The 24,141-nt window shown below is 44.6% G+C and overlaps 1 protein-coding gene across 5 annotated transcripts in view; it reads right to left on the reverse strand.

Moving 5' to 3' along the window:
* Positions 1 to 24,141, reverse strand: part of lypd6b (LY6/PLAUR domain containing 6B) — a 148,730-nt gene that overhangs the window by 12,909 nt on the left and 111,680 nt on the right. For 4 of the 5 annotated variants that reach the window (XM_078229157.1, XM_078229159.1, XM_078229158.1 and 1 more), the window contains one exon: positions 2,529 to 2,682. In XM_078229157.1, the coding sequence (XP_078085283.1) occupies positions 2,529 to 2,661 (133 nt within the window). In that variant the 5' untranslated portion in view covers positions 2,662 to 2,682. Of the gene's footprint in view, positions 1 to 2,528; positions 2,683 to 5,459; positions 5,570 to 24,141 lie in introns of those variants that run through there. The other variant, XM_078229156.1, reaches the window with a different exon arrangement.

The raw sequence follows: 24,141 nt of genomic DNA on the forward strand, positions 1-24,141 counted from the left end.
AACCACTGTGCCGCCATGTCACAGTAAGTGGCCGTCTTTGTGCCAGGTTCAGTTCTGACAGGCAACAATGATTTGATTGCAGAACAGGCTGTACAGCAGCAGATGGACATGTAGACTTACTTATTATTCCCAAAGGGTGAATGCACGAGTGCCACATTGGGCTTGGGCTGACAAATGGCAAGTAACATTCACGCCACACAAGTGACAGGTAATGACGTTCTCCAACCAGACAGGATCTAACCATCGCCCCTTGACATTCAATGGCATTATCATCACTGAACCTCCCATTATCAACATCCTGGGGGTGACCACTGACCAGAAACTGAACTGGACTAGCCGTATAAATACTGTGGCTACCAGAACAGGTCAAAGGCAAGGGTTCCAATGGTGAGTAACTCCCCTGACAATCATCTACAAGGTGCAAGTCAGGAGTGTGATGGAATACTCTCCACTTGCCTGGATGAGTGCAGCTCCAACAATACTCAAAAAGCTCAACACCATCCAGGACAAAGCAGCCCACTTGATTGCCACCACATCCATAAAAATACAATCCCTCCACTAATGGCACACAGTGGCAGTAGTGTGTACCATCTCCAAAAGACACTGCAGGAACTCACCCTTAGGCAGCACTTTCCATGTCCATGACTGCTACCATCTAGAAGGAAAAAAGCAGCAGATACCTGGGAACACCATCACCTGGAGGTTCCCTTTCAAGTCACTTGCAAATATGTAGCTGTTTCTTCGCTATCACTCGGTCAAAATCCTGGAACTCCCTCCCTAAAAGCACTGGGCTGAACCTACACGATGTGGAGATGCCGGTGTTGGACTGGGGTAAGCACAGTAAGAAGTCTCACAACACCAGGTTAAAGTCCAATAGGTTTATTTGGTAGCACAAGCTTTCGGAGTGTTGCTCCTTCCTCAGGTGAGGAAGGAGCAACACTCCGAAAGCTTGTGCTGCCAAATAAACCTGTTGGACTTTAACCTGGTGTTGTGAGACTTCTTACTGTGCCGAACCTATACCTCAGGGACCACAGTGGTTCAAGAAGGCAGACCTTCTCGCCTCACCTTCTCAAGGGCAACTAGGGATGGACAATAAATGCTGGTCTAGCCACTGATATCCACATCCCATAAATGAATTAAAAAATTATTTATTTTCACATTTTTTAGAAACAACAGTAATAAGGAAATGAAAATGAATGGGATGTGATGTATTGAGCGTGAATGTTACATGAGGGAAGTCTTCAAGAAAACCCTCATCAATCTCATAACTATACTGTCCCCAAAGCTCAAGATAACCACAGTCATGTGCCCCTTCATCACAACATTATTCTTTTACACATTTATAAATACCCCTGATCTTGACAGATTGGCTTCCATTATAACTCACTGCAGAATTTAATGGCACTTTCACAGTTTCCAGCACTCATGTACCACAGCGAAAAAAAATTAAAAATTAAATCGCTTTGTGACTGGTTTCAAAGTTGCATTGGCTGCTCCAGTAACATTTGAGACTTCCAGGAATGTCAGTAATCAGCTTCAGCCAGCTCAATACAAATACTCGCTGTAATATGAAGGGAAATGCTGAATAATTGTGTAAGTCATTGCTGACTCCAGTGTGGGTAAGGATCGATTTTCGGTGCCCACATAGGGCCACGAATGGCAGGTGGGCAGGCAGGAAACTTTCTGATGGTGGATGGTTAGCCAGTTCTCCATCACAGTTCCAAATTCCAGCTATTTTCTTGGCTGGATTTGGCACAGAATGGCTATTTGTTAAGTCAATTAAGCAGCCAATTAAGGCCATTTGATCAGAGAGCAACTGGAATTTTCCAGTTTGCCCGCGGGTCACCCCTGGCATTGTGAATATGGCTGATGCCTGGGTGCAGTCTCCTGATGGTCAACTGGGTGGTCAGTGCTCCAAGAGCACTAGGAGACCCTGCCAACTCTCCTCCACACTGGTGGTCTGGCAGCTGTGGCCATCTCTCTTTCAAATATTTAGTAAGTGCTGATAGAGCAACTCAAGGAGGAAGCGCCCTCCCTTTCCAAAAGAGAAAATGCTGGAAAATCTCAGCAGGTCTGACAGCATCTGTGAGGAGAGAAAAGAGCTGACCGTTTCGAGTCCAGATGACCCTTTGTCAAAGCGGTCAAATGTTTTCACAAAAGGTCATCTGGACTTGAAACGTCAGCTCTTTTCTCTCCTTACAGTTGCTGCCAGACCTGTTGAGATTTTCCAGCGTTTTCCCTTTTGGTTTCAGATTCCAGCATCCGCAGTAATTTGCTTTTATCCGGAATCCTTTCTTTCCCTTACTTGACATGGCAGGCTGCAGATCCTTCAGTGCTGGAGGCTCTCCTATTATCTTTAGCTCCCACTACCTTTATTGATTCTTCTAGGCTTGTCCACTGTCCGCTCACTGCTCCTGACACCCTGTGGGGTCAAGAGCAGCATTTGACCCTGACATCACAGAGCCAGCTCTGTCCCAGGTGTCAGAGTGATAACAGGAACCCCCCCACAAAGTGTCAGATTTACTTACGGGTCATTGGTGGCCTCACGTTATGGAAGTTGACATTTCTGGTAAATCCCCGATCCACGAGGTAGATGAGGAGCTGGAAGAGGACCACTCTTGTACGATGGTGAGTTATGGGCATAGTATCTGGTAATATCATTAAGATTAACAGCAGCCGCACCTAGAGGATGAAGAAAATATTACATCTAAATGAAGTTAATTGCTATCAATAAGAAAACTCACATCTGGAAGATTTAGTAGTGCTTCCACGCGTGGCCTCAGTTTTCTATTTCACTTCTTCTTTACTTTCTGTCCCCAAAGAGTCAAACTTTCAGACACATCCGAGGATGCTGGTGGCACCATTCCTTAGTGTGCCTGATACCCTGTGGCATGGAGTCCTGCTCCCCTCCCTAATATTTTGATTAATAACATTAAAGTTGAGAAAGAGGTCATTTTAGGAATGGATAGCATGAGCAAACATTGCTTCCTCTATCGGAAATTAGAGGCTTTGAAATGATTGCTGAATAAAATGGCAATGAATCTTTTCTAAGACTACAACTTTATAGACAATCCAAGTCAGTTATCAGAAACCTACATACTGTCAAACCTATTTATATTGGACATGGAGGATGGAATTTAATGCCCTCCCCGTTGGCGAGTTTGGTGGCAGGTGGCATTTGATCAGGCAGGAGGATGGTGGATTGGGATCCTGCCACCTTCCTATCACTGCCCCAATTAAGTCCATGGCAGGAAGGCCCAGGGGTGGCCTTCCAGCTGTGGTGCCAAATGAGGACCTGAAGTGGGCCATTCACCCAGTGGAGGGGGAATTGCCAAACAGCGACCACAAAAAGCAATCCCTGTCAGAGTTGCTTGCATGTTCCCAGGGGAGTAGGGGGTTGGCATACCTCATTCAAAGTGACCCTGCATCAGGAATGGGAGCCACCCCTTGCCCATGCTGCCAAACCCCTCCTGCCATCACTCCCCTGTGCCTGAATGCATCAGCCAGACTAGGCCTTGGGTGGGTGTAGTACCAACAGCAGCCACTGCCACTCCAGTGAAGAGCTGCTGGCCTCTGATTGGTCAGCAGGTCTCGGCAAGTGGGACCTGCACCCCGGGTCCTTGACCCTGAGGAAGGTCCGCCATTGTCCAGTTAATTAAGTGTGTGATTGGCACTCAATTTGGTAGTCCTTCCTGAGGAGAGATGGTGTGGGGCTCTTGCTGGCTGTCAGCCGGTGGATGGGATCTCCGTCACCTCCATTAAATAACGTTCAGGTAAGCTGCTTGTGAAAAACTGGATAGCTCCTGGAAATGAACTGAGGCTAGAATATCAAGCCAGATACACAGGATTCAGGAGTAAATTTATCTCATTTAGCAGATTCAAATCCTGTTTTAATGGGGAGGCACAGTGGCTAGCACTGCTGCATCACAGTGCAAGGGACCTGGGTTCAATTGCCGGCTTGGGTCACTGTCTGTGAGGAGTCTGCACGTTCTCCCCGTGTCCTCACGGATTTCCTCCGAGTGCCCTTGTTTCCCCCCACAATCAGAAAGACGTGCTGGTTAGGGTGCATTGGCCATGCTGAACCTGTACAGGCGCCAAAGTGTGGCGACGAGGGGATTTTGTTAATATTTTGTCAATATTGTCAAACCTTCATGATGCTCCTCAAAATGTCTGATCTACCCCCATGGCCATGGATAGAGGTTAGTGTTGATTTTGCAGACTTGCTCACTGGTGAACACCTGCTTGTTATCACTGAAGACTACAGCAGCTTCCCAGTTGTAGGAATGATTATGTCAGTTTTCAAAGGAAGCAGCCATCCCAGAAGTTTGACTAGACCTTGTCTGGAGTCTCTCACAGGGTGAGAAGTGACAATGGACCCCATTCAACAGCAATAAGTTCAGTAAACATGTGAACTATCTAAGTTGCACTCATCGGAATATGACACTCCACTGGCCAAGAGCAAATTGAGAAATTGAGGGATTTACACATAACATGGCCATGGCCCAAATAATATGGAGCCGATAACTCTCAACTGGTGGCTGGACAGCCAGTGAAACACCATGGCACCTCCCTCCATGAACCCCCCCCCCCACCCCCCCCAACACCATGGCACCTCCCTCCATGAACCCCCCCCCCCCCCACATCATATAACGCTCGGGCACTTGACAGGCCTGTGGCAAGCCGTTCCCAGGATCAAAGACCCGGTGGCGGGAAGGGTGGGTACCACCTACCAAGAGCCGCCAGCCAGTCAGTTAGAGTAATACCAGTGACGGTAGGATAATGCCCATATGTGGGCATTAATTGGAAACTGAATAGCATCAATTAGACACAGGGCCAGAAGGCCATCCATGGGCATTCTCATCATGAATTTACCCGGGGTGGAGGCGAGAATGTGGCAGGGACCTGACCCACCAATCAAGGTAGTCAGAAGATTCCAGTCTATGCCTCACTTAATAAAACATCTTTTGAAAACAGCCTTTAACTTGTGCATACTCTCCCAGGTCCCTTATTCACACATCAGCTTTGGAATTATATAATTAGTTCATATTGCCTCTCCTCCCTCATTCTTCCTTTCAAAATGCATCACTTTATACTTCCTTGTCTTGAATTTCATCTGCCTAGCATCAGCCGATTTCCACCATCTGCCTATGTTCCCCTGAAGTCTGTTATTAACCCCCTCATTATTTACTACATGTCGGGATTTTAAGTTATCTGCGAACTATGAAATTAGGCTCAATCTACCCAAGTGCAGCTCATTAACATGTATCAAAAAGATCAGTGACCCTAATAACCACCCCTGCAAATCGCCATTGTACTTCCTTCATTCTGAAGAAGGCCCATCCAACGCCACGCTCTTCTTTCTGTCCCTTTACCAATTTTGTATCCATGCTGCCCCTGTCCTTTTAATCCCAGCAGCTTTAATTTTGCTGACAAGTTGATGACACTTGGATTTCACTTACCTGGTTTGTTATCTCTGCAACACCAGCAATGGAATGTTCGCTGTACCTACACAATTGTGACACCCGCGTAACGATAGGTTTTCACATGCCATAAGCTTATAATCTTGGCTGTTCTCGAGCTGTCAGCCCATTTTGAAGTTCTCAGTATTTAACACCTCTCTGGGTTAGTGTGTATGGTTTACACCTCCATTCTCAAGACCTGTGTTCAGATCTTGTGCAGCCTGAAAGGACTCATTCGCAAACTGCCTGGTTCATTCATCGGGCAAATCATTGTGCCCGTGTTAGATTAAATAAAGCAGTAAATAAAAGATTCCCTTTAGAGCATACTTCCTGTAGGATAATAGAATGTGAAGGTGTGTTCTGTAGCACAACTTTGCTTTTTTTTTTATTCATTCATGGGACATGGGCGTCGCTGGTTGGCCAGCATTTATTGCCCATCCCTAATTGTTGAGAGTCAACCACATTGCTGTGGTTCTGGAGCCACATGTAGGCCAGACCAGGTAAGGACAGCAGATTTCCTTCCCCTAAAGGACATTAGTGAACCAGATGAATTTTTCCAACAATGGTTTCATGGTCATCAGTAGATTTTTAATTCCAGATTTTTTTCATTGAATTCAAATTCCACCATCTGCCGTGGTGGGATTCGAACCCTGGTCCCCAGAACATTAGCTGAGTTTCTGGATTAATTGTCCAGTGGAAATACCACAAGGCCTATCGCCTCTACTATATATTTATCTACATTGCTAGAAGTTTTACCTCAGGAAAATGTATGACCACTGGGTATGGTACAATGCCCAATGGGACAGAATCTTCACCCCGATTGGAGGCTGAGAACAGAGACTTGTATTGCCAGCTGGTGTGAATGTTTCCCAGCCCCGTCCTGCCCCTGGGCCATTTTCTCAGAGGCGGGATGGGAGTGGAAGTGTCACCAATTGAGCTAAGTTAAAAGCCAATTGTCAGACGTCAACTGGACTGTTCCAGTCAGCTCGCAGAACCCCCCGTCAACATCAGGGGCACAGTGGCTGCCCAAGAGGTAGCGTCCCAGTGACAGACCTTGGAGTTAGTGCTTCAGTCAGTTTCTGAGGCACCCCTTACCTCACTTGCTTGGTCATAGCTACAGCCACAAGCCACCTTGTGAAAGGGTTTCCTCTGTGCAATTGTGACCTGGAAGATGTGGCTATTTGTTAGTTCAAATACGTTTAGTTCAAACATCCACTCCCTCCACCACTGACGCTCAGTAGCAGCAGTGTGCACTATATACAAGATGCACTGCGGAAATTCACCAAAGGTCATTCGAGAGCACCTTCCAAACCCACAATCACTTCCATCTAGAAGGACAAGAGCAGCAGATATATGGGAACACCACCACCTGCACGTTCCCCTCCATAGAACATAGAACATAGAACATTACAGCGCAGTACAGGCCCTTCGGCCCTCGATGTTGCACCGACCAGTGGAACTAATCTAAAGCCCCTCTAATCTACACTATTCCAATATCATCCATATGTTTATCCAATAACCATTTGAATGCTTTTGACGAGTCCACTACTGCTGCAGGCAGGGCATTCCACGCCCTTACTACTCTCTGAGTAAAGAACCTACCTCTAACATCTGTCCTATATCTCTCACCCCTCAATTTAAAGCTATGTCCCCTCGTGCTATCCATCACCATCCGAGGAAAAAGGCTCTCACTATCCACCCTATCTAATCCTCTGATCATCTTGTATGCCTCTATTAAGTCACCTCTTAACCTTCTTCTCTCTAACGAAAACAACCTCAAGCCCCTCAGCCTTTCCTCATATGATTTTCCCACCATACCAGGCAACATCCTGGTAAATCTCCTCTGCACCCTTTCCAACATTTCCACATCTTTCCTATAATGCGGCGACCAGAACTGTACGCAATGCTCCAAGCCACTCACCATCTTGATTTAGAAATATATCACCGTTCCTTTGCAGTCACTGGGTCAAAATCCTGGAATTCCCTCCCTAACGGCATTGTGGGTCAACACACAGCACGTGGACTACAATGATTCAAGAAGGCAGCTCACCAGCACCTTCTCAAGGGCAGCTACAGATGGGCAATAAATGCTGTCCAGCCAGCGACGCCCATGTCCCACGAATGAATAAAAATAATTGCTGAGAGGCTGCCTCCATCTTGGGGCACCCTCTCTATCCCTTATCTGCAACTGAAGGCTGGAGTTCATTGTTTGCTTATTATTTTACTGTTTGCCTTATTGGCCCCAGGCTTTGAGAACCCACCCACCAACTTAATTGGCTGGTGAACACCCTCTCAAGCCACTAATTGGCCAACCAAGGGGAAATCACTGCCAGGTAACAGCTCCAACACCGATGTCATCGTCTCCAACACAATGTACAATTCAGCCTGTGGTCACATGCTTAATATTACAGGCCTCATTGAGGAATAAACTATCATCCTGGAATACACTGACATCCAGGAATGCATCGTGGAGATATGGTGGCACAGTGGTTAGCACTGCTGCTTCACAGCTCCAGGGGCCCTGGTTTGATTCCCCAGCTTGGGTCACTGTTTGTGTGGAGTCTGCTCGTTCTCCCCGTGTCTGCGTGGGTTTCCTCCGGGTGCTCTGATTTGCTCCCACAGTCTGAAAGACGTGTTGGTTTGGTGCATCGGCCATGCTAAATTCTCCCTCAGTGTACCCAAACAGGTGCCAGAATGTGGTGACTAGGGAACGTTCACAGTAACTTCACTGCAGTGTTAATGTAAGCCTACTTGTAACACTAATAAATAAACTTGAAACTTTATCAAGGTTATGCCTTCAACATTTAGATTTCATGTAGATATAGTTTTCTCCTCAGCACCATTCCAGAAATGGATTGCTGTATGTACCATCACCGTTACAGCACTCATGTCATTATGTGTGAGTCATGAAGCAGACTCAGAACACAGTACACGGTACTCAGTAACACTGAACAAGCAACGATCTGATCAAAAGCAGAAAAACTACGAAATAAACGCCTGAAGGAAAAGCTTCTTTTAGTCACTTTTTAGCCATCAGCATTTTACTTCTACTGGTATTAAAACCACAGAATTCTTACACTGCAGAAAGAGGCCATTCAGCCCATCGAGTCTGCACCAACTCTCCGAAAGAGCATCTTCCACAGAAAGTCAAGCTCATGCTAATTTTCAACAAACTATAACAAAACTAAAACCTTGTAAGGGCTTTTAAGATTTTTCCAAATTGATATAATTGGGATGAACTAAATTTAGATAATTGCATCAATTCTCTTGAAAACACTTTAAATAACCAAAAAGGATAAGAATTTTCCATTAGAACTAGCAAGCTCAGTCCAAGTTCCGAGCAAATAGGAATGGTTTGAAAATAAGCCAAGCTAAACTGTGTAATCTTGGCCGCACTCTTAAAAAATGATATTTAGGTTTACATTTTGTCATTACACCCTCAATGACTCAGTGAATTTGTGCGCTAAATTGGTGTTGTGTTATCTGATCTTGGCTAGAGAGACCTGGCCGTGTTTAGAATTTGTCTCAATATCACTGGCGTAGGGAGAAGAATGTCAGCCCCGATCACTGTCTGGCATTGGAACATTTTTGTAGGTGGAGCATGAAGACAAGATAGAATGGGATTGTGATTATCCACAGTCCAATGCTTTGTCAAAGTTCGTCAGACCTCAGCAATGACAATGTCTTCAAGAAGGCAAAGGGAGAGAACTGAAGGGGGAAAATTAATCATAGCTAGAATATAGGAAGAGGAATAGACCATTCAGTCCCTCGAGCTCTGTTCTACCATTCTGTTAGATAATTGTTCATCTACGTGACAGCTTCATTTACCCATCTTTGCTCCTTGATACCTCTCAATTACAACAACTTGTATTTATACCTAACTTTTAAAATAATAAAATATCCCCGGGCCCTTCACAGAGGCACTGTACAGCAGAATATGACACTGAGCCACTAAGGGGGTATTAAGGGAGATGACCAAAGGCTTGGTCAAAGAGATTTTAAGGAGTGTTTTAAAGGTGGAAGGCAAGGCAGAGATGTGGAGCGAGGGAATTCTAGAGCCTTGGGCTTTGGCAGCTGAGGGTGCAGCTACCAATGGTGCAGTGATTAAAATCTGGGGCGTTCCAGAGGCCAGCTTAGAGAAGCACAGATATCCCAGTGGTTAGAGGGCTGGAGGCAATTACAGAGATCGAGAGTGGCCAAGGCATCGGGGAAAACAAGGTTAAGAATTTTGAAATCAAAGCGTTGTTTAACTGCGAACCAGTGAGGGTAGGTCAGTGAGCACAGGGGGTGATGGGTGAACAGAATTTGGTGCGATTTAAGACAGATGCAGGAGAGGTTTGGATGATCTCAAGCTTACAGAGGGTAGAATGTGGGATGCTGGCGAGGGATGAGTCAGGTCTCAGGGGTAACAAATACATTGATGAGGGTATCAGCAGCAGACCAGCTGAGGCAGAGGCAATGTTACATTGTTGGAAGTAAGTGATCCTAGTTGTTCATCCAGCAGAAGGTACTCTTCAGTTATAGGCAATAAAATGAAAGAAAACTCACTCCAACAGATAAATCAAAGATACATAAAGAAACTTCATTACTCCAACACTTGAGGCCTCACCCCGGGCCATTCCAAGCTCCCCCACAATTCCCAATAGGTTCTTATTTATACTGAATTAATTGGTCAGCTGATCATCACATCAATTTGTCATTGGTCACATAATTTACTGGGTCAGCTGACCCTTACAGCATGTTACCATTGGTCACGCTACAACAGATCCAATGTTATCATTGGTTACGTTCTAAGACTAGTGACAGCGCAGATATGCGTTTGAAAGTTCATTGCAGGGTCGCTGGGGGTGCCAGCAGTTTTGTTTGGTTACAGGCAGTTTTCAGGGTAAGGGATGGAGATAGTGGTGAGCGAGCAGGGTTGGAGGGGGGAGAGGGGGTGGAATTGAAGACAATAGCTTCAATCTTCCTGGTATTTAATTGGAGGCGGTTTCTGATCAGCCAATATTGGATGTGGGACAAGTAGCCTGACAATTCAGAGGCAATGGAGGGGTCAGGATAAAGAGTGGTGAGGTAAAGCTGGGCGGTGTCAGTGTTCACATGTAAACTGACACTGTGCTTTTAGGTGATGTCACTGAGGGGCAGGAAGTGAATGGAAAATGGGAGGGTGGCAAAGATAGAGCCCTAGGGGACACCAGAGGTAACAGTGCAGGACAGGGAAGAGAAACCATTGCAAGTCATAATGGCTCTGTCTACAATTAGATAGATAATTTCGGAACCGGGTTAGAGCAGTCCCTTATGGACCCTTTCTCCATTAAAATAATATCCTGCTCTTTTCTTGCTTCCTACCAAAGCGCTTAACTTCACATTTTCCTGCAGTGGATGCAAAGCTAACCTCTCCCACCATTTCTCATCAGACAACACACACATTCCTGGTATTAGACTAGTGAACCTTCTCTGAATTGCTTCTAACGCATTGACCCACTTGCTTAGAAAAGGAAATCAGCACTGTATATATCACTCCAAATGTGGTCGCACCAAATGCCCTGTACAACTGAAGCATAACTTCCCTACTTTTGTAATCAATTCTCCTCACAATAAACAATAACAATTTATTAGCTTCGGGCAGCACGGTGGCACAGTGGTTAGCACTGCTGCCTCACAATACCAGGGGCCTGGGTTCGATTCCCGGCTTGGGTCACTGTCTGTGTGGAGTTTGCACATTCTCCCCGTGTCTGCCTGGGTTTCCTCCGGGTGCTCCGCTTTCCTCCCACAGTCTGAAAGACGTGCTGGTTAGGTGCATTGGCCGTGCTAAATTCTCCCTCAGTATACCTGAACAGGTACCAGAGTGCGGCGACTCGGGTATTTTCACAGTAACTTCATTGCAGTGTTAATGTAAGCCTACTTGTGACTAATAAATAAACTTTAACTTTAATTACTTGCTGTACCTGTATACTAGACTTCTGTGTACACTTTTGATAAGTGTTATTTCTGTACTGTGGCAGGGATGGACACCTGATTGTTGGGGTAGGTGGAATTTGAACATGAAGTTCAAGGAAGGATTTAGAATTTACCTAACAAACATCCACAAATTTCAAACTTTAAAGTTTTAATGGGCTCTCCTTTGGGGAGACGGCTCCAGATTTCCATTATGTGCGAGAAAGTGCTTCCTGAATTCACTCTTAAATGGCTTATCATTCTTTTTGAGATTATGTTCCTTTGTTCTGGGTATCCCCACAAGAGAAAATAGTTTGTCTATCTCCACCCTATTGGATCCCTATGTTGAAATTATCAAGATGTCTTGTTACTTAATATTTTCTGTTTTGCTTCCACTTTGAGAGAATTAATTTAAACTAACTGAAGCCTGGCTTCCATCAGTCTGTACAACTGGAGCAAAAACATCAGGAAAACAAATGCATTTGCAAAGAATTAGGGAGGGCTGTGTGTTCCTAAAATTCAGGAAGAGTAAGTGCTACCAATCATAGAATCATTTACCATACTGAAATGTCACATTATGAAATCAAAAGGTCATGTTTTGGGAGCGCTACCATAGCTTCCTTTCCACATTAATCTGCCTAGAACATTTATCAAGGTTTCCTTTACAGTAGAGTTATTGTGAAGCTTTTCCAACGATTATAGCATTTAGTGACAGGAGGTGTCCATCTTCAGTTAATTCCACAAAGGATTATAGTTAATATCAGTTTTTTAAGTGCACATCTGAATGAATATTTGGGTTGTTAAGACTTGCACAACTGAATGTCCTTTACAACAGTGAGTAGACACATTTGCTTTTTAGATCATGTCTAACCTAGAAAACAACATTTGCTAAAACTCCAAATGCTATAGTCATGTTGCAGAAATGACATACAATCTTACGAATTTAAATGTTTATTTAGCCCCCTATAAGTCTGGGCAAAAGTCAAAAGGAATATGCGAAACCAGTGAAAAGGAAAAGGCCATTTGTTGCAACATTGTCTCCCCTGTCTACAGATTAGATAAAATATCTAATGGGCAGCACAGTGGCTAGCACTGCTGCCTCACAGTGCCAGGGACCCGGATTCAATTCTGGGCTTGGGTGACTGTGTGGAATTTGCGTGGGTTTCCTCCAGGTGCTCCGGTTTCCGCCCACAGCCCAAAGATGTGAAGTTACTTGCAATGGCCACGCTAAATTGCCCCTTGATATCCATAGATGAGTAAGTTAGGGGGATTAGCCATGGAAAACGTATGGGGTTATGGGGATAGAGCAGCGCAGAGGGCCTGGGTAAGGTACATTGTCAGAGAGTCAATGCAGACCCGATGGGCCGAAAGGCCTCCTGCTGCACTGTAGGGATTCTATGATTCTTGCCTGGAAATTCCGGCAGATCCTGAAGCTTAAATACGGCCAAAACTATGACTGCCGAAATTGGGAGAGGCTGACCCATCAGAAAAGTCCAAGTCACCTCGTTTCTTCAGCAAAGCTGCTTTATCTCAGGTTTCACACCCTTCAAGTCCTCATGCCCAATGAACTCGAGAAGACACCAGCAGCTACAGCTCCACCTCTGTTACCTCCAGACAAGTCTGGTTTAGCTGACTCTCTGAATCCAGGATGTGGAGATGTCGGCGTTGGACAGGGGTAATGAGTTTGTGTCTCTGTATGCCATGTTTGTGAGCAGATCTCCCACTCCACCTGATGAGGGAGCAGCACGCTCCGAAAGCTAATGGCGTTTGCTACCAAATAAACCTGTTGGACTTTAACCTGGTGTTGTTAGACTTTTCTCTGGATCCCGGGCAGATATTAGTTGAAGGAGCAGCGAAGAAGCAGACATGCTAAGAGAGGAGCTGGAGCTCATCACTTACACTGACCTGAGGGACAGCAGAAAATGAATGATGCCTTGAAAGCCCTGTCCTTGTGCTCCAGGAATGTGTTGGAAGTGAAAGGCTGCATCTCCAAGGTAGAGGACAGGTTTGAGCCCATTAGTCCTGAATCCCTTTGGCCACCTTTGCAACGCTTGGTATTGTGACCTGTGGATGTCGAATGATTTTGTTGAAGTCCTCATCTCTATTCTGCTCAGCAAAGTCAGTAGGGAATCTCAGCCTCTATCAAACAGTTTCCAAGCCTGTCTCTAACTGCGTTGCTTGTTTCACCAAATGCGCACACTCTGCCTCGCTATCTAACCCATACAAAGTACCGGTGCTGGAACTGATGCTCATCCCTGTTTCTGCTCCATCACCAAGAACAATTATTTTACCTAATTTCACTTCTGCCTCACCCGACCAGCTGCTGAAACCCTCAACTATGTATACGGTACCTCCAGACTCAACTAGTCCAATGCTGCCTTGGCTGAACATTCAAACTGCAGCTTCTGTTAACTTGAACTCATCCAACCTCTGCTGCCTGAACCTTAACATGCACCAAGACGCTTGTCACCCCTGTGACTTCTGACCTACACTGGCTCCCAGCCCAGCAAGAGATCAATTTTAACATTCTGATTCTTGTTTCCAAGCTGTCACATGACCTCACCCCTTGCTATCTCTATAATCTCTGCCAACTTCACAATTCTTTATGATCTCTGCAATCCTCTAATTCTGCTCTCTTGTACATCCCCACCTTTCTTTGAACCACCAGAAATAGCTGTGTCTTTAGATTACTAGACTTTAAGCTCTGGAATTACTTTCCTATACCTCTCTCTCTTTAAGGTATAACACAGCAAGAATTCTCACAACACCAGATTAACCTGGTGTTGTGAGAATTCTTACTGTGCCTACCCCAGTCCAACGCCAGCATCTCCACATTTGAGGTATAAGAGATGCTATCTAAATGCAATACTCTATTATTGGGAGGGAAGAGTGCCTCATAGTGCACACTCAGCACCATTATCCACCTCTGAAGTTTCTTCTGGAATAGCCCCTTGATGCTAAGACAGACCGAGAAGAAAGAGGAAAGAAAAAGGGTTGGAACGAAAGATAAAGTTGGAAATTATAAGGTAATGTGCTTGAGAATGCAGCTTCAAATAGTGACGTTTGTAGCGTATTTGCAGAGACAAATAAATGTTTTAAGTAACCACCTCTGCTCCAATGCTCACTGCTCACTCCTCTGCCTCAAATCTCTGAGGCCTTTTGCTCTGATTGAATGAAGATGATGGTGTTTGCAACACCTTTCCTTCCCTGTGTCTCTCCTCTACATTATACACCATCTTTCCCTGCTGAAAATGTGGTGAATCTTAGTGAGAAGCTGCTGACAAGGTAGATAGGGACATGTACCATTTGTGCAGTCAATCTTGCTTCTTTCGCACTGTGGGTGGCAGGTGTTGGATAGACAACCGAGCATGTGCAAGGTTAGGAGATAAAGAATGTTAGCATGTGAAAGGAGAATGGTATGAAATGTGCTTTGATGAGGAGAAAGAAATGAGTATGTTGGATTGAGAAAGATGGGTATGATAGTGCGCCCTTCAATTGATCCAATGAAGGATTTTGTTTTCAGTGTGTTCTGTAATCACCAAGCCAGACAATAGCTTGCGCAGTGGCTAAATGGAGCTCTCTATGCCCCCCACTGCATATTGTTAAGGGGACAGTTTTCAATGATGTGAGGGACAGTCTTCAATTGATGGGCAACACGGTGACACAGTGGTTAGCACTGCTGCCTCACAGCCTCAATGACCCGGGTTCAATTCCTAGCTTGGGTCACTGTGTGGAGTTTGTACATTCTCCTCATGTCTGCATGGGTTTCCTCCGGGCGTTCCGGTTTCCTCCCACAGTCCAAAGATGTGCAGCTTAGGTGGATTAGCCATGCTAAATTGCCCCTTAGTGTCTGGGGACTAGCTCGGGTAAATGCATGGGGTTATGGGGATTGTGGTCGGTGCAGACTCGATGGGCCGAATGGCCTCCTTCTGCACTGTAGGATTCTATGATTTATTGATTGGAGTACACCCCAGCTGCAGTCCAGGTTCCCTGCAATGCCCAGCTTGTGCCCATTTGCTGCACAAAGGCCTTGGCCATTATGGGAACAGTTAAGGAGTGCCAAATGTTGGCATGGCAGGTTGAAGCCGGTTTGGTGGGTTGTGGGATCTGTGATGAGCAAGTGGTTTTTAAATTGGCATGTTGGTTCCATTCCATGGATCAGTGTTCACTTTGCGGCACCTGTCAGTACCTGGTAAAATGTGGGGAAGCCAAGGATCCTACAAACAAACTGAATTCAGCAAGCTCAGACTTCAAGAATCCCAGTATCACCACATCTAAAACCACCAGTAAATCCTTCACCGTCAGACCTGCACTCTGCATCCGGCAGCTTAACATTGAGGGATAACTGCAGCCAAACCACAACTAAACACAGCTCTTCTCCAGCAACAACCGACATAGTGAAGGATGTTATGGAAGGGAAGGACTTTGCTCAGAGCAATGGGGGAGGTGATGAAAGTGGTGCTGTCAATGGTGTTGTTGAGAGAGGTAAAGAATTGTACTCTCCTATGCTGCCTTACCAGGTCATTGAACCTCTTTCCACTTTGAACCCAAGTCCAGAGGCTGTTGGCACTGACACTAGATGCGACTTGTTGGATACAGACCTTGCAGATAGCCCTGCAGCAGCTGGGCAGCACCTCCCTATTTATCCCTCACTAGGGTCTTGAGGGAGACGCCAGGAAAGTGAGGCATTAGGGAGGTGGGAGAACAGTTCATGAACATATCTCTGGTGCCAACGCTCCTTTAACTGCTGGGCAAGTAATAATCAAAATGGGGAACTTAGCCTCATTTTCAGAGATTCATCACCCTGCAGAGGTTTGTGAGAAATTGTGTACATCGTGTGTGTATGTTGTTCAACTCCTGGTTTATCTGGTAGGGGTGTGGAGGGTGGGGAGGAGTGGTGGGGGGGGGGGGGGGGGGGGGGTGCAACCTGTCAATCAGATGGAAATTAAGCCCAGGAGTTAAAATTGGTTGAGCCTCAGGCTCATTCCATCATGGGGGCTTTACACCTTCATCATCCCGCCCCATCACCAAACAGCACTTACCTGATATGCACCCTGAATTTAAAATGCCACTGGTATGCCAGAGAGGCCAGCGGAGTTAGCCAAGGAGCTCCTCATAACAACAGCAGCAATAACAACCTATATATAAGCACATTGAACATAACAAAGTGTCCCCAATCGTTATTTCCATTAACTAGTGTCCAGAATGTTTTGAAACCAACTTCTTTCTAGGGCAGCTCAGTGGCACAGTGGTTGGCACTGCTGCCTCATAGCACCAGGGACCTGGGTACAATTCCAGCCTTGGGTAACTGTCTGTGTGGAGTTTGCACATTCTCCCCGTGTCTGCATGGATTTCCTCCGGGTGCTCCGGTTTCCTCCCACAGTCCAAAGATGTGAGGTTAGGTGGATTGGCCATGCTAAATTGCCCCTTAGTGTGCCAAGAAGTGTAGGTCAGATGGATTCGCCACGGTAAATGAGTGGGGTTACAGGGATAGGGCGGCAGATAGGGCCTGGTAAGATACCCTGTCAGAGTTGGTGCAGACTCGATGGGCCGAATGGTCTCTTCTGCACTGTCGGGATTCTATGCTTCTATTCTATGATTTCAATCTCTCCCATATGAACAAAAATAAAGTATATTTAAGGAGGGAAGACATGCCACTACTTATTATTGAAGGCTCCTTCTCCTGCCATGACAAGTATTCATCTTCAACAGAAATCAGCTACATTGCCCACCAACTTTCATTAGCTTTGAAATTAGACTGAGATATGGGCGAACAAACATTAACCTTCCATGGACACAATTTCAAGGCTAAAAAAGTGTTCTATATTCTAAAAAAAATTGCATTAACTTTATGTAATTTGGCAGTGTCTACGATGCAAAGGACAAGTCAACGAGAAATAAATTACTTTGCAGCATTTGAAAAGTTTGCAAACTAAACATTAAAATTGGAAAATCCATTTTCACAGCTGCTCACCTTGCAATTAATATCGTCAACTTGCGACGACATCTGACACAGCACTTTTTAACATAAGTTGCCAATAGCAACCTGCTCTCGGAGATAAACCTGCCAGAAACTCTCAAATGCTGCAACAATGCCCCTTTCATGACCTGCGTATCAGGTTGGTGTCTGGTTATTTCACTCCAATTAAGCCTTGCTGCATTTCAAAGATTCTTTTGATTTTGGAGAGCTTTGTTCTAGGATGCTGGAGTTGAAGTTTGCGAGGTGGATGTTTCTGTTATGTAAATAAACGCACAATGTTTAAAAGGGGAGAACTGACAGTCTTCCACCAAGATCAGTTCTTGGAAGGCTCAGAAATGTACTTTGTCGGAGTAACCAAATTAATTGTGGGGAACAGGAATTATTGTAAATTATTTAATTTATGGTATTAAAGAATTCATAAAGTACATTTTTAACACCAGGAGTGATTCTGAAGTAGTATTGCTATCGGGTACATTGTTGCACAATGTTATTGATGTCTTTGTGTTAACAATGTTACTAGCTAATAAAATATATAATTCTAAAGGGGTGCCGGAGCAAAGGGCTTTAAAGTTTATTTATTAGTCACAAGTAGGCTTACATTAACACAGCAATGAAGTTACCATGAAAATTTCCTGGTTGCCATACTCTGGTGCCTGTTCAGGTACACTGAGGGAGAATTTAGCATGGCCAATGCACCTAACCAACACATCTTTCTGACTGTGGGAGGAAACCCGAGCACACAGAGGAAACCCACACAGACATGGGGAGAACATGCAAACTCCACACAAACAGTGACCCGAGGCCGGAATTGAACCCGGGTCCCTGGTGCTATGAGGCAGCAGTGCTAACCACTGTGCCACTGTGCCAGCCAAGACAGAAGACAGAAAGTTGAGAAAGTGGTTAATAGGATATAAGAGATCCTGGGATTTATAAAGAGGTACATAAGAGTACAAAAGCAAGGAACCTTTATAAAACACTGGTTTAACCCCAGCTGGAGAGTTGTGTCCAATTTTAGACATCACACTTACAGAGAAATTTAATGACATTGGACAGGCTGTAGAAAAGAGAACAAGAATGGTTCAGGGGGTGACAAACTTCAGTTCTGGGGACAGATTGCAGCATCTGGGGCCGTTCTTAGAAACAAGAAGCTTGGGAGAAGATTTGAAAGAGTTGTTTAAAATCATGAGGGGGTCTGAACCAGGTGGATAGAAAGAAACTGTTCCAGTTGGAGGAAGGATCGAGAAAAGAAAGACTCTAATTTAAGATGATCAGCAAAAGAAGCAAAGGTGACACGAGGAAAAGGTTTTTTTATGCATTGATTGGTTTGGATTGAGCTGCAAGTGTGGTGGAGGCAAATTCAATAGCAGTTGTAGAAGGCCTTGGTGAGACCACATGTGAAGTACTGTGTACAGTTTTGGTCTCCTTATTTGAAAAGAGAATTAGATAATCATCTGAAGAGAAAAAAACTGCAAGGCTACAGGGAAAAGGTGTGGAAGTGGGACTAGCTGAGCTGCTCTGCCTGACAACCAGGATGGACACAATGGCTCAATGGTCAATCATGCCTAGCCACCGCTACAAGCGAGAATGGAGAATTTGGCGTTCAGCCAAATCTCCATTCACTGCAGTGGGACCAGAGAGTCCGACCGACGTGAACGTAATCATTGTATGATTCTATGACTGTGGTTGAAATAGAACCAGAGAACCATAAACCTAAAAGTAAAGTAATAAAGTAAATAAAATTTGTAATAAAGTTTATTTATTAGTCACAAGTAGGCTTACATTAACACTGCAATGAGGTTACTGTAAAAATCCTGATAGAAAATAAAAGCCTTCTCCACTGTTATGCACATGAACTAATGTCACTGTAGAGGCATGAAGAGAGCACTCTGTCTAGACAGGCACTGCTTTTACTCTGCAGTTTGACTCGGTTTCCGTCACCATACATGCACTTGGATGATCCTGGGGGAAAGGCAAGGATCAGCTAATAGACAAACACTTTAAAATGGTAATTATTAAACTAAATGATCCCCCATGTGTTTGTTCATACAATATATTCTCTGTTGTAAGTGCAAGGGCATTTCAGGTTAAGTGAGTGGGCAAATATTTGGAGTATAACGTGGGTGAATGTGAACCTGTCCATTTTGGCAGGAAGAACAGAACAGGAATATACTATTTAAATGGAGAGAGATTGCAGAACTCGGTGGCACAGAAGGATCTGGGTTCTGGTATATGGATCTGATTTTTTGATTTGATTTATAATTGTTATGTGTACTGGTATACAATGAAAAGTGTTGTTGCTTGCATGCTATACAGACAAAGCATACCGTTCATAGAGTACATAAGGGAGAAGGAAAGGAGAGTGTGCAAAATGTAGTGTTACAGTCATAGCGAGAGTTTAGAGAAAGATCAACTTAATATGAGGTAAGTCCCTTCAAAAGTCTGATGGCAGCAGCAAAAGAAGCTGTTCTTGAGTCAGTTGGTACGTGATCTCAGACTTTTGTATCTTTTTCTCATGAAGGTACAGGTAGTGGTACAGCAAGTGATTAGGAAGGCAAAACATTTCTCCTCATCTGTCTTAAAAGGGGGACTCTTGTTCTTAAACTGTGTCCTCTAGTTCTATTTTCCCCATAAGTGGAAATGTCTTCCCAGTATCCATGCTATCAAGTTGTTGTTTATTGCAAAGGGAATGGAATTTAAAATTGCTGGGGAGTTTTACTGCAGTTGTACTAGGCCTTGGTGAGACCACATGTGAAGTACTGTGTACAGTTTTGGTCTCCTTATTTGAAAAATATATAATTGTTTTAGAAGGTTCACATGACTCATTCTTGGGGTGAAGGATTTATCTTACGCAACTTTTATAGATGCACCTTAGAAAGCACTCTTTCTGGTTGTATCACAGCTTGGTATGGCTCCTGCTGTGTCCAAGACCGCAAGAAACTACAAAGGGTCATGAACAAAGTCCAGTCCATCACTCAAACCAGCCTCCCATCCATTGACACTGTCTACACTTCCCGCTGCCTCAGAAAAGCAGCCAGCATAATCAAGGACCACACGCACCCCGGACATTCTCTCTTCCATCTTCTTCCATCAGGAAAAAGATACAAAAGTCTGAGGACACGTACCAACCAACTCAAGAACAGCTTCTTCCCTGCTGCCATCAGACTTTTGAATGGACCTACCTTGAATTAAGCTGATCTTTTTCTACACCCTAGCTATGACTGTACCATACATTCTGCACTTTTCTTCTCTATGTACGGTATGCTTTGTCTGTATAGCACGCAAGGAGCAATACTTTTCACTGTATGTTATTACATGTGACAATAATAAATTAAATCAAATCAAATCAAAAGGTTGAACAGGTTCGGCCCTGGAGTTTACAAGAATTAGAGGTGATGTTATTGAAATTTAGAAGACCTTGAGGGGACTTGATCGCATGGATACTGGGAGGAGGTTTCCTCTTATGGGGAAAACTAGAACTAGGGGACACAGTTTAAGAATAATAGTCCTCATTTTAAGACAGAGATGAGTAGAAGTGTTTTGGCTTAGAGGGTCATTAGAGTGTGGAATTCTCCATCCCAGAAGGAAGTGGAAGCTGAGTTAGATTTTTGTTTTGTCAGTGGTTATTGGGGGCAGACAGGAAAGTGGAGTTGAGGCCACAACCACATTAGCCATAATCTTACTGAATGTTGGAACAGTCTTGAAGGGCCGAATGGCCTCATCCTGCTCCTAAGACCTTTGTTCCTATGTTCCACCATACACAGTAGAACATATTTTTGTTAATTCACTCATGGGATGACAGCATCCTTGGCAAGGTGGTCCTTCTTGCACCATTGCAGTTCATGTGGTGTAGGTACACCCAGAATGCTATTAGAAAGGGAGTTCCTGGATTTTGACCTTGTACCGATGAAGGAACAGCAACATAGTTCCAGGTCAGAATGGTATATGACTTATTGAGAAACTTGCAGGTGGTGGTGTTCCCATGCATCTTCTCGGGGTAGAGGTTGGGATTTTGGAAGTTACTGTTGAAGGAGGCTTGGAGAATTTCTGCAGTGCACCTTATGGATGCTACTCCCACCACTGTGTGCAGGTACGGAGGGAGTGAATGTTTAAGGTGGTGGATGGGGTGCCAACCAATTAGGCTTCTTTATCCTAGACGGTGTCAAGATTCTTGCGTGTTGTTGGAGCTGTACTCATCCAAGCAAGTGAAAAGTATCCATTATGCTCCTGACTTACGTTTTGTAGATATTGGGACAGTTTTGGGGAGACAGGAGGTGAATTACTTGCTGCAGAATATGAACTGCTTCAGTAATTGAGTCATCACAAATGGTACAGGATACTGTGCAATCATCAGTGAACATATCCACTTACCATGGAGGGATGGTCATTGATGAAGCAACTGAAGATGACTAGGCCGAGGAGACAATCCTGAGGAACTCCTGCAGCAATATCCTGAGATTGAGAAGATTGGCTTCCGATAACCACAACTTGTACTAGGTATGACTCCAATCAGTGGAGAGTTTTCCCTCTGATTCCCATTGATTTCAATATTGCTTGGGCTCCTTAACGCCACATTTGGTCAAATGGTACCTTGATGCCAAGGGCAGTCATCCTCACCTCCCTCTTGAGTTCAGCCGCTTTGTCCACATTAGTATCAAGGCTGCACTGAGGTCAGGAGCTGAGTGGCTTTGGCAGAATCTAAACTGAGCATCAGTGAGTAAGTTAATGCTGAGTAAGTGCCACTTGATAGCACTGTCAATGACTTCTTCTATCATTTTGCTGATGATTAAGAATTGACTGATGGGTTGGGCTTCTGCTGCTTTTTGTGGACAGGCCCTACCTGGGTAATTCCACTTGCTGGGTAAATGTCAGTACTGTTGCGTCACTGGAACAGCTTGATTAGGGACGCAGCTAGTTCTGGAGCACAAGTCTTCAATTGACAGCTCTCCAATATGGGACTTCCTCCTCTTTGAGGAACAGATGTCCCACTATACACTGATCAATGCTAGTTAGAGCGTAATATGGCAGCGAGGCTGTAGGAGTCGGTGGGGATATGTTCCCCCACCATCCTAAAAATTCAGGCCATGTTGATTAAATGCAATGGCGAGGCTTCGTAGGGCATTTCAGAGGTTTGGAGTCATACGTGTGCCAGACCAGCAGTTTTCCTTCCCAAAAGGGTATTGGTGAACCAAATGGGTCACCATTACTGAGACTAGCTTTTATTCAATAAATTTAAATTCCACCAAGCTGCTACAATAGGATTTGAACTCATATCTCCAAAGTATTTGTTTGGGCCTTTGTAAGTCCAGTAACATTACTACTATGCTACCCCATGTTTGCTGTTGTTGTGGATTATTTTGTTCCTAAGAGGAGCTGTGTGTCCATCTCATCTGATCTGTTGCCCTAATATAAATACTAATTACTGTAACACCTTGCAGACCAGAGGTTATCTGCTCCAGGGTATGTCTAACAGCCAATTAGAAGGCATTTTCTGTTGCTGGCAATATTTCTTTGGAGATTGGAAATGAATTCATGACCTCTGAAGTATGATCATCAAGGCATAGGATGTTGCAGCACAGAAGAAGCCATTTGGGCCATCACGTTTGTGTTGGCTAAAGACTATTCTTTAAAGACCCAGTTCTAGGCCCCTGAGCCTTGTAGGCTAAGGCCCTTCCAGTGTGTATCCAAGGTCCTTCCTGTTCACTCCATCTGGGCGCCTCATAATTTTACACACTTTAATTCTCACCTCACCCTCCTGTGTTCTAAAGAAAAGAAGCCCAGTCTGTACGATCACATGGCTAATAGGCAACATCTCGCCTTTTTAGCATCTCCAGTGCATTCACAGCCTTCCTATAAAGTGGTAGTAGGCAGGTCAGTTAGCTCAATTGGCTGGTTTGTGATGCAGAGCAACGCCAACAGCACAGGTTCAATTACCGTACCAACTGGGGTTATTCATAAAGGCTCCGCCTTCTCAACCTTGCCCCTCATCTGAGGTGTGGTGACCCTCTGGTTAAATCGCCACCAGTCAGCTCTCACCCTCAAAGGGGAGAACAGCCTATGGTCATCTGAGACTATGGCCACTTTACCTTTGGGGAGTCGGTTCACTCTGTTGGCTGGACAACTGGTTTGTGATGCAGAGAGATACCAACAGCATGGGCTCAATTTCTGTACCAGCTGAGGTTGGTACTGAAGGCCTTCTCAACGTGGTTCCTCAGATTAAATCACCACCAGTCAGCTCTCCCCCACAAAGAGGAGAACAATGGTCATTTGAGACAATGGTGACTTTACCTTTATAAAGTGGTGATTAGAACTTTACACAGTACTCTAGCTGTGGCTCTACTAGCGTTTTCTACAATAACCTCCCTTCTCTTATATGAAACTCTTCTATGATGGAGTCCACATATTTTTAAATATGTAAGTATTTATGCAAACAGATAAAAATTAAAGACTAGTTAATAATTTTTGCTACAAAAAGAGAATACAAATCCACTAAAAACATCTTTTCTCTGTGTAAGATGCCTGACTAAGAAAAGCTGATTGATATTTTAGTACTTGTTGCGTAGCATTTTGAGGGAAAGAAATTCCTCTGAATATAGAAGTCTGGGCAATGTGACTCTTTTCATAACATTGCATTAAGGCTGGAGGAGCTACATCACACAGTTGCTTATCGTTCCTTACATCATATTCAATGGTGCAGTGCAAAAATGATACTCTGGATTTGCGAAGGCCAATAAAGCTACAGAAATAATATTCAAACCCTTACATCAAGCT

This window comes from Mustelus asterias, chromosome 14 (genome assembly GCF_964213995.1).
Source record: "Mustelus asterias chromosome 14, sMusAst1.hap1.1, whole genome shotgun sequence".
Taxonomy (NCBI): Eukaryota; Metazoa; Chordata; class Chondrichthyes; order Carcharhiniformes; family Triakidae; genus Mustelus; species Mustelus asterias.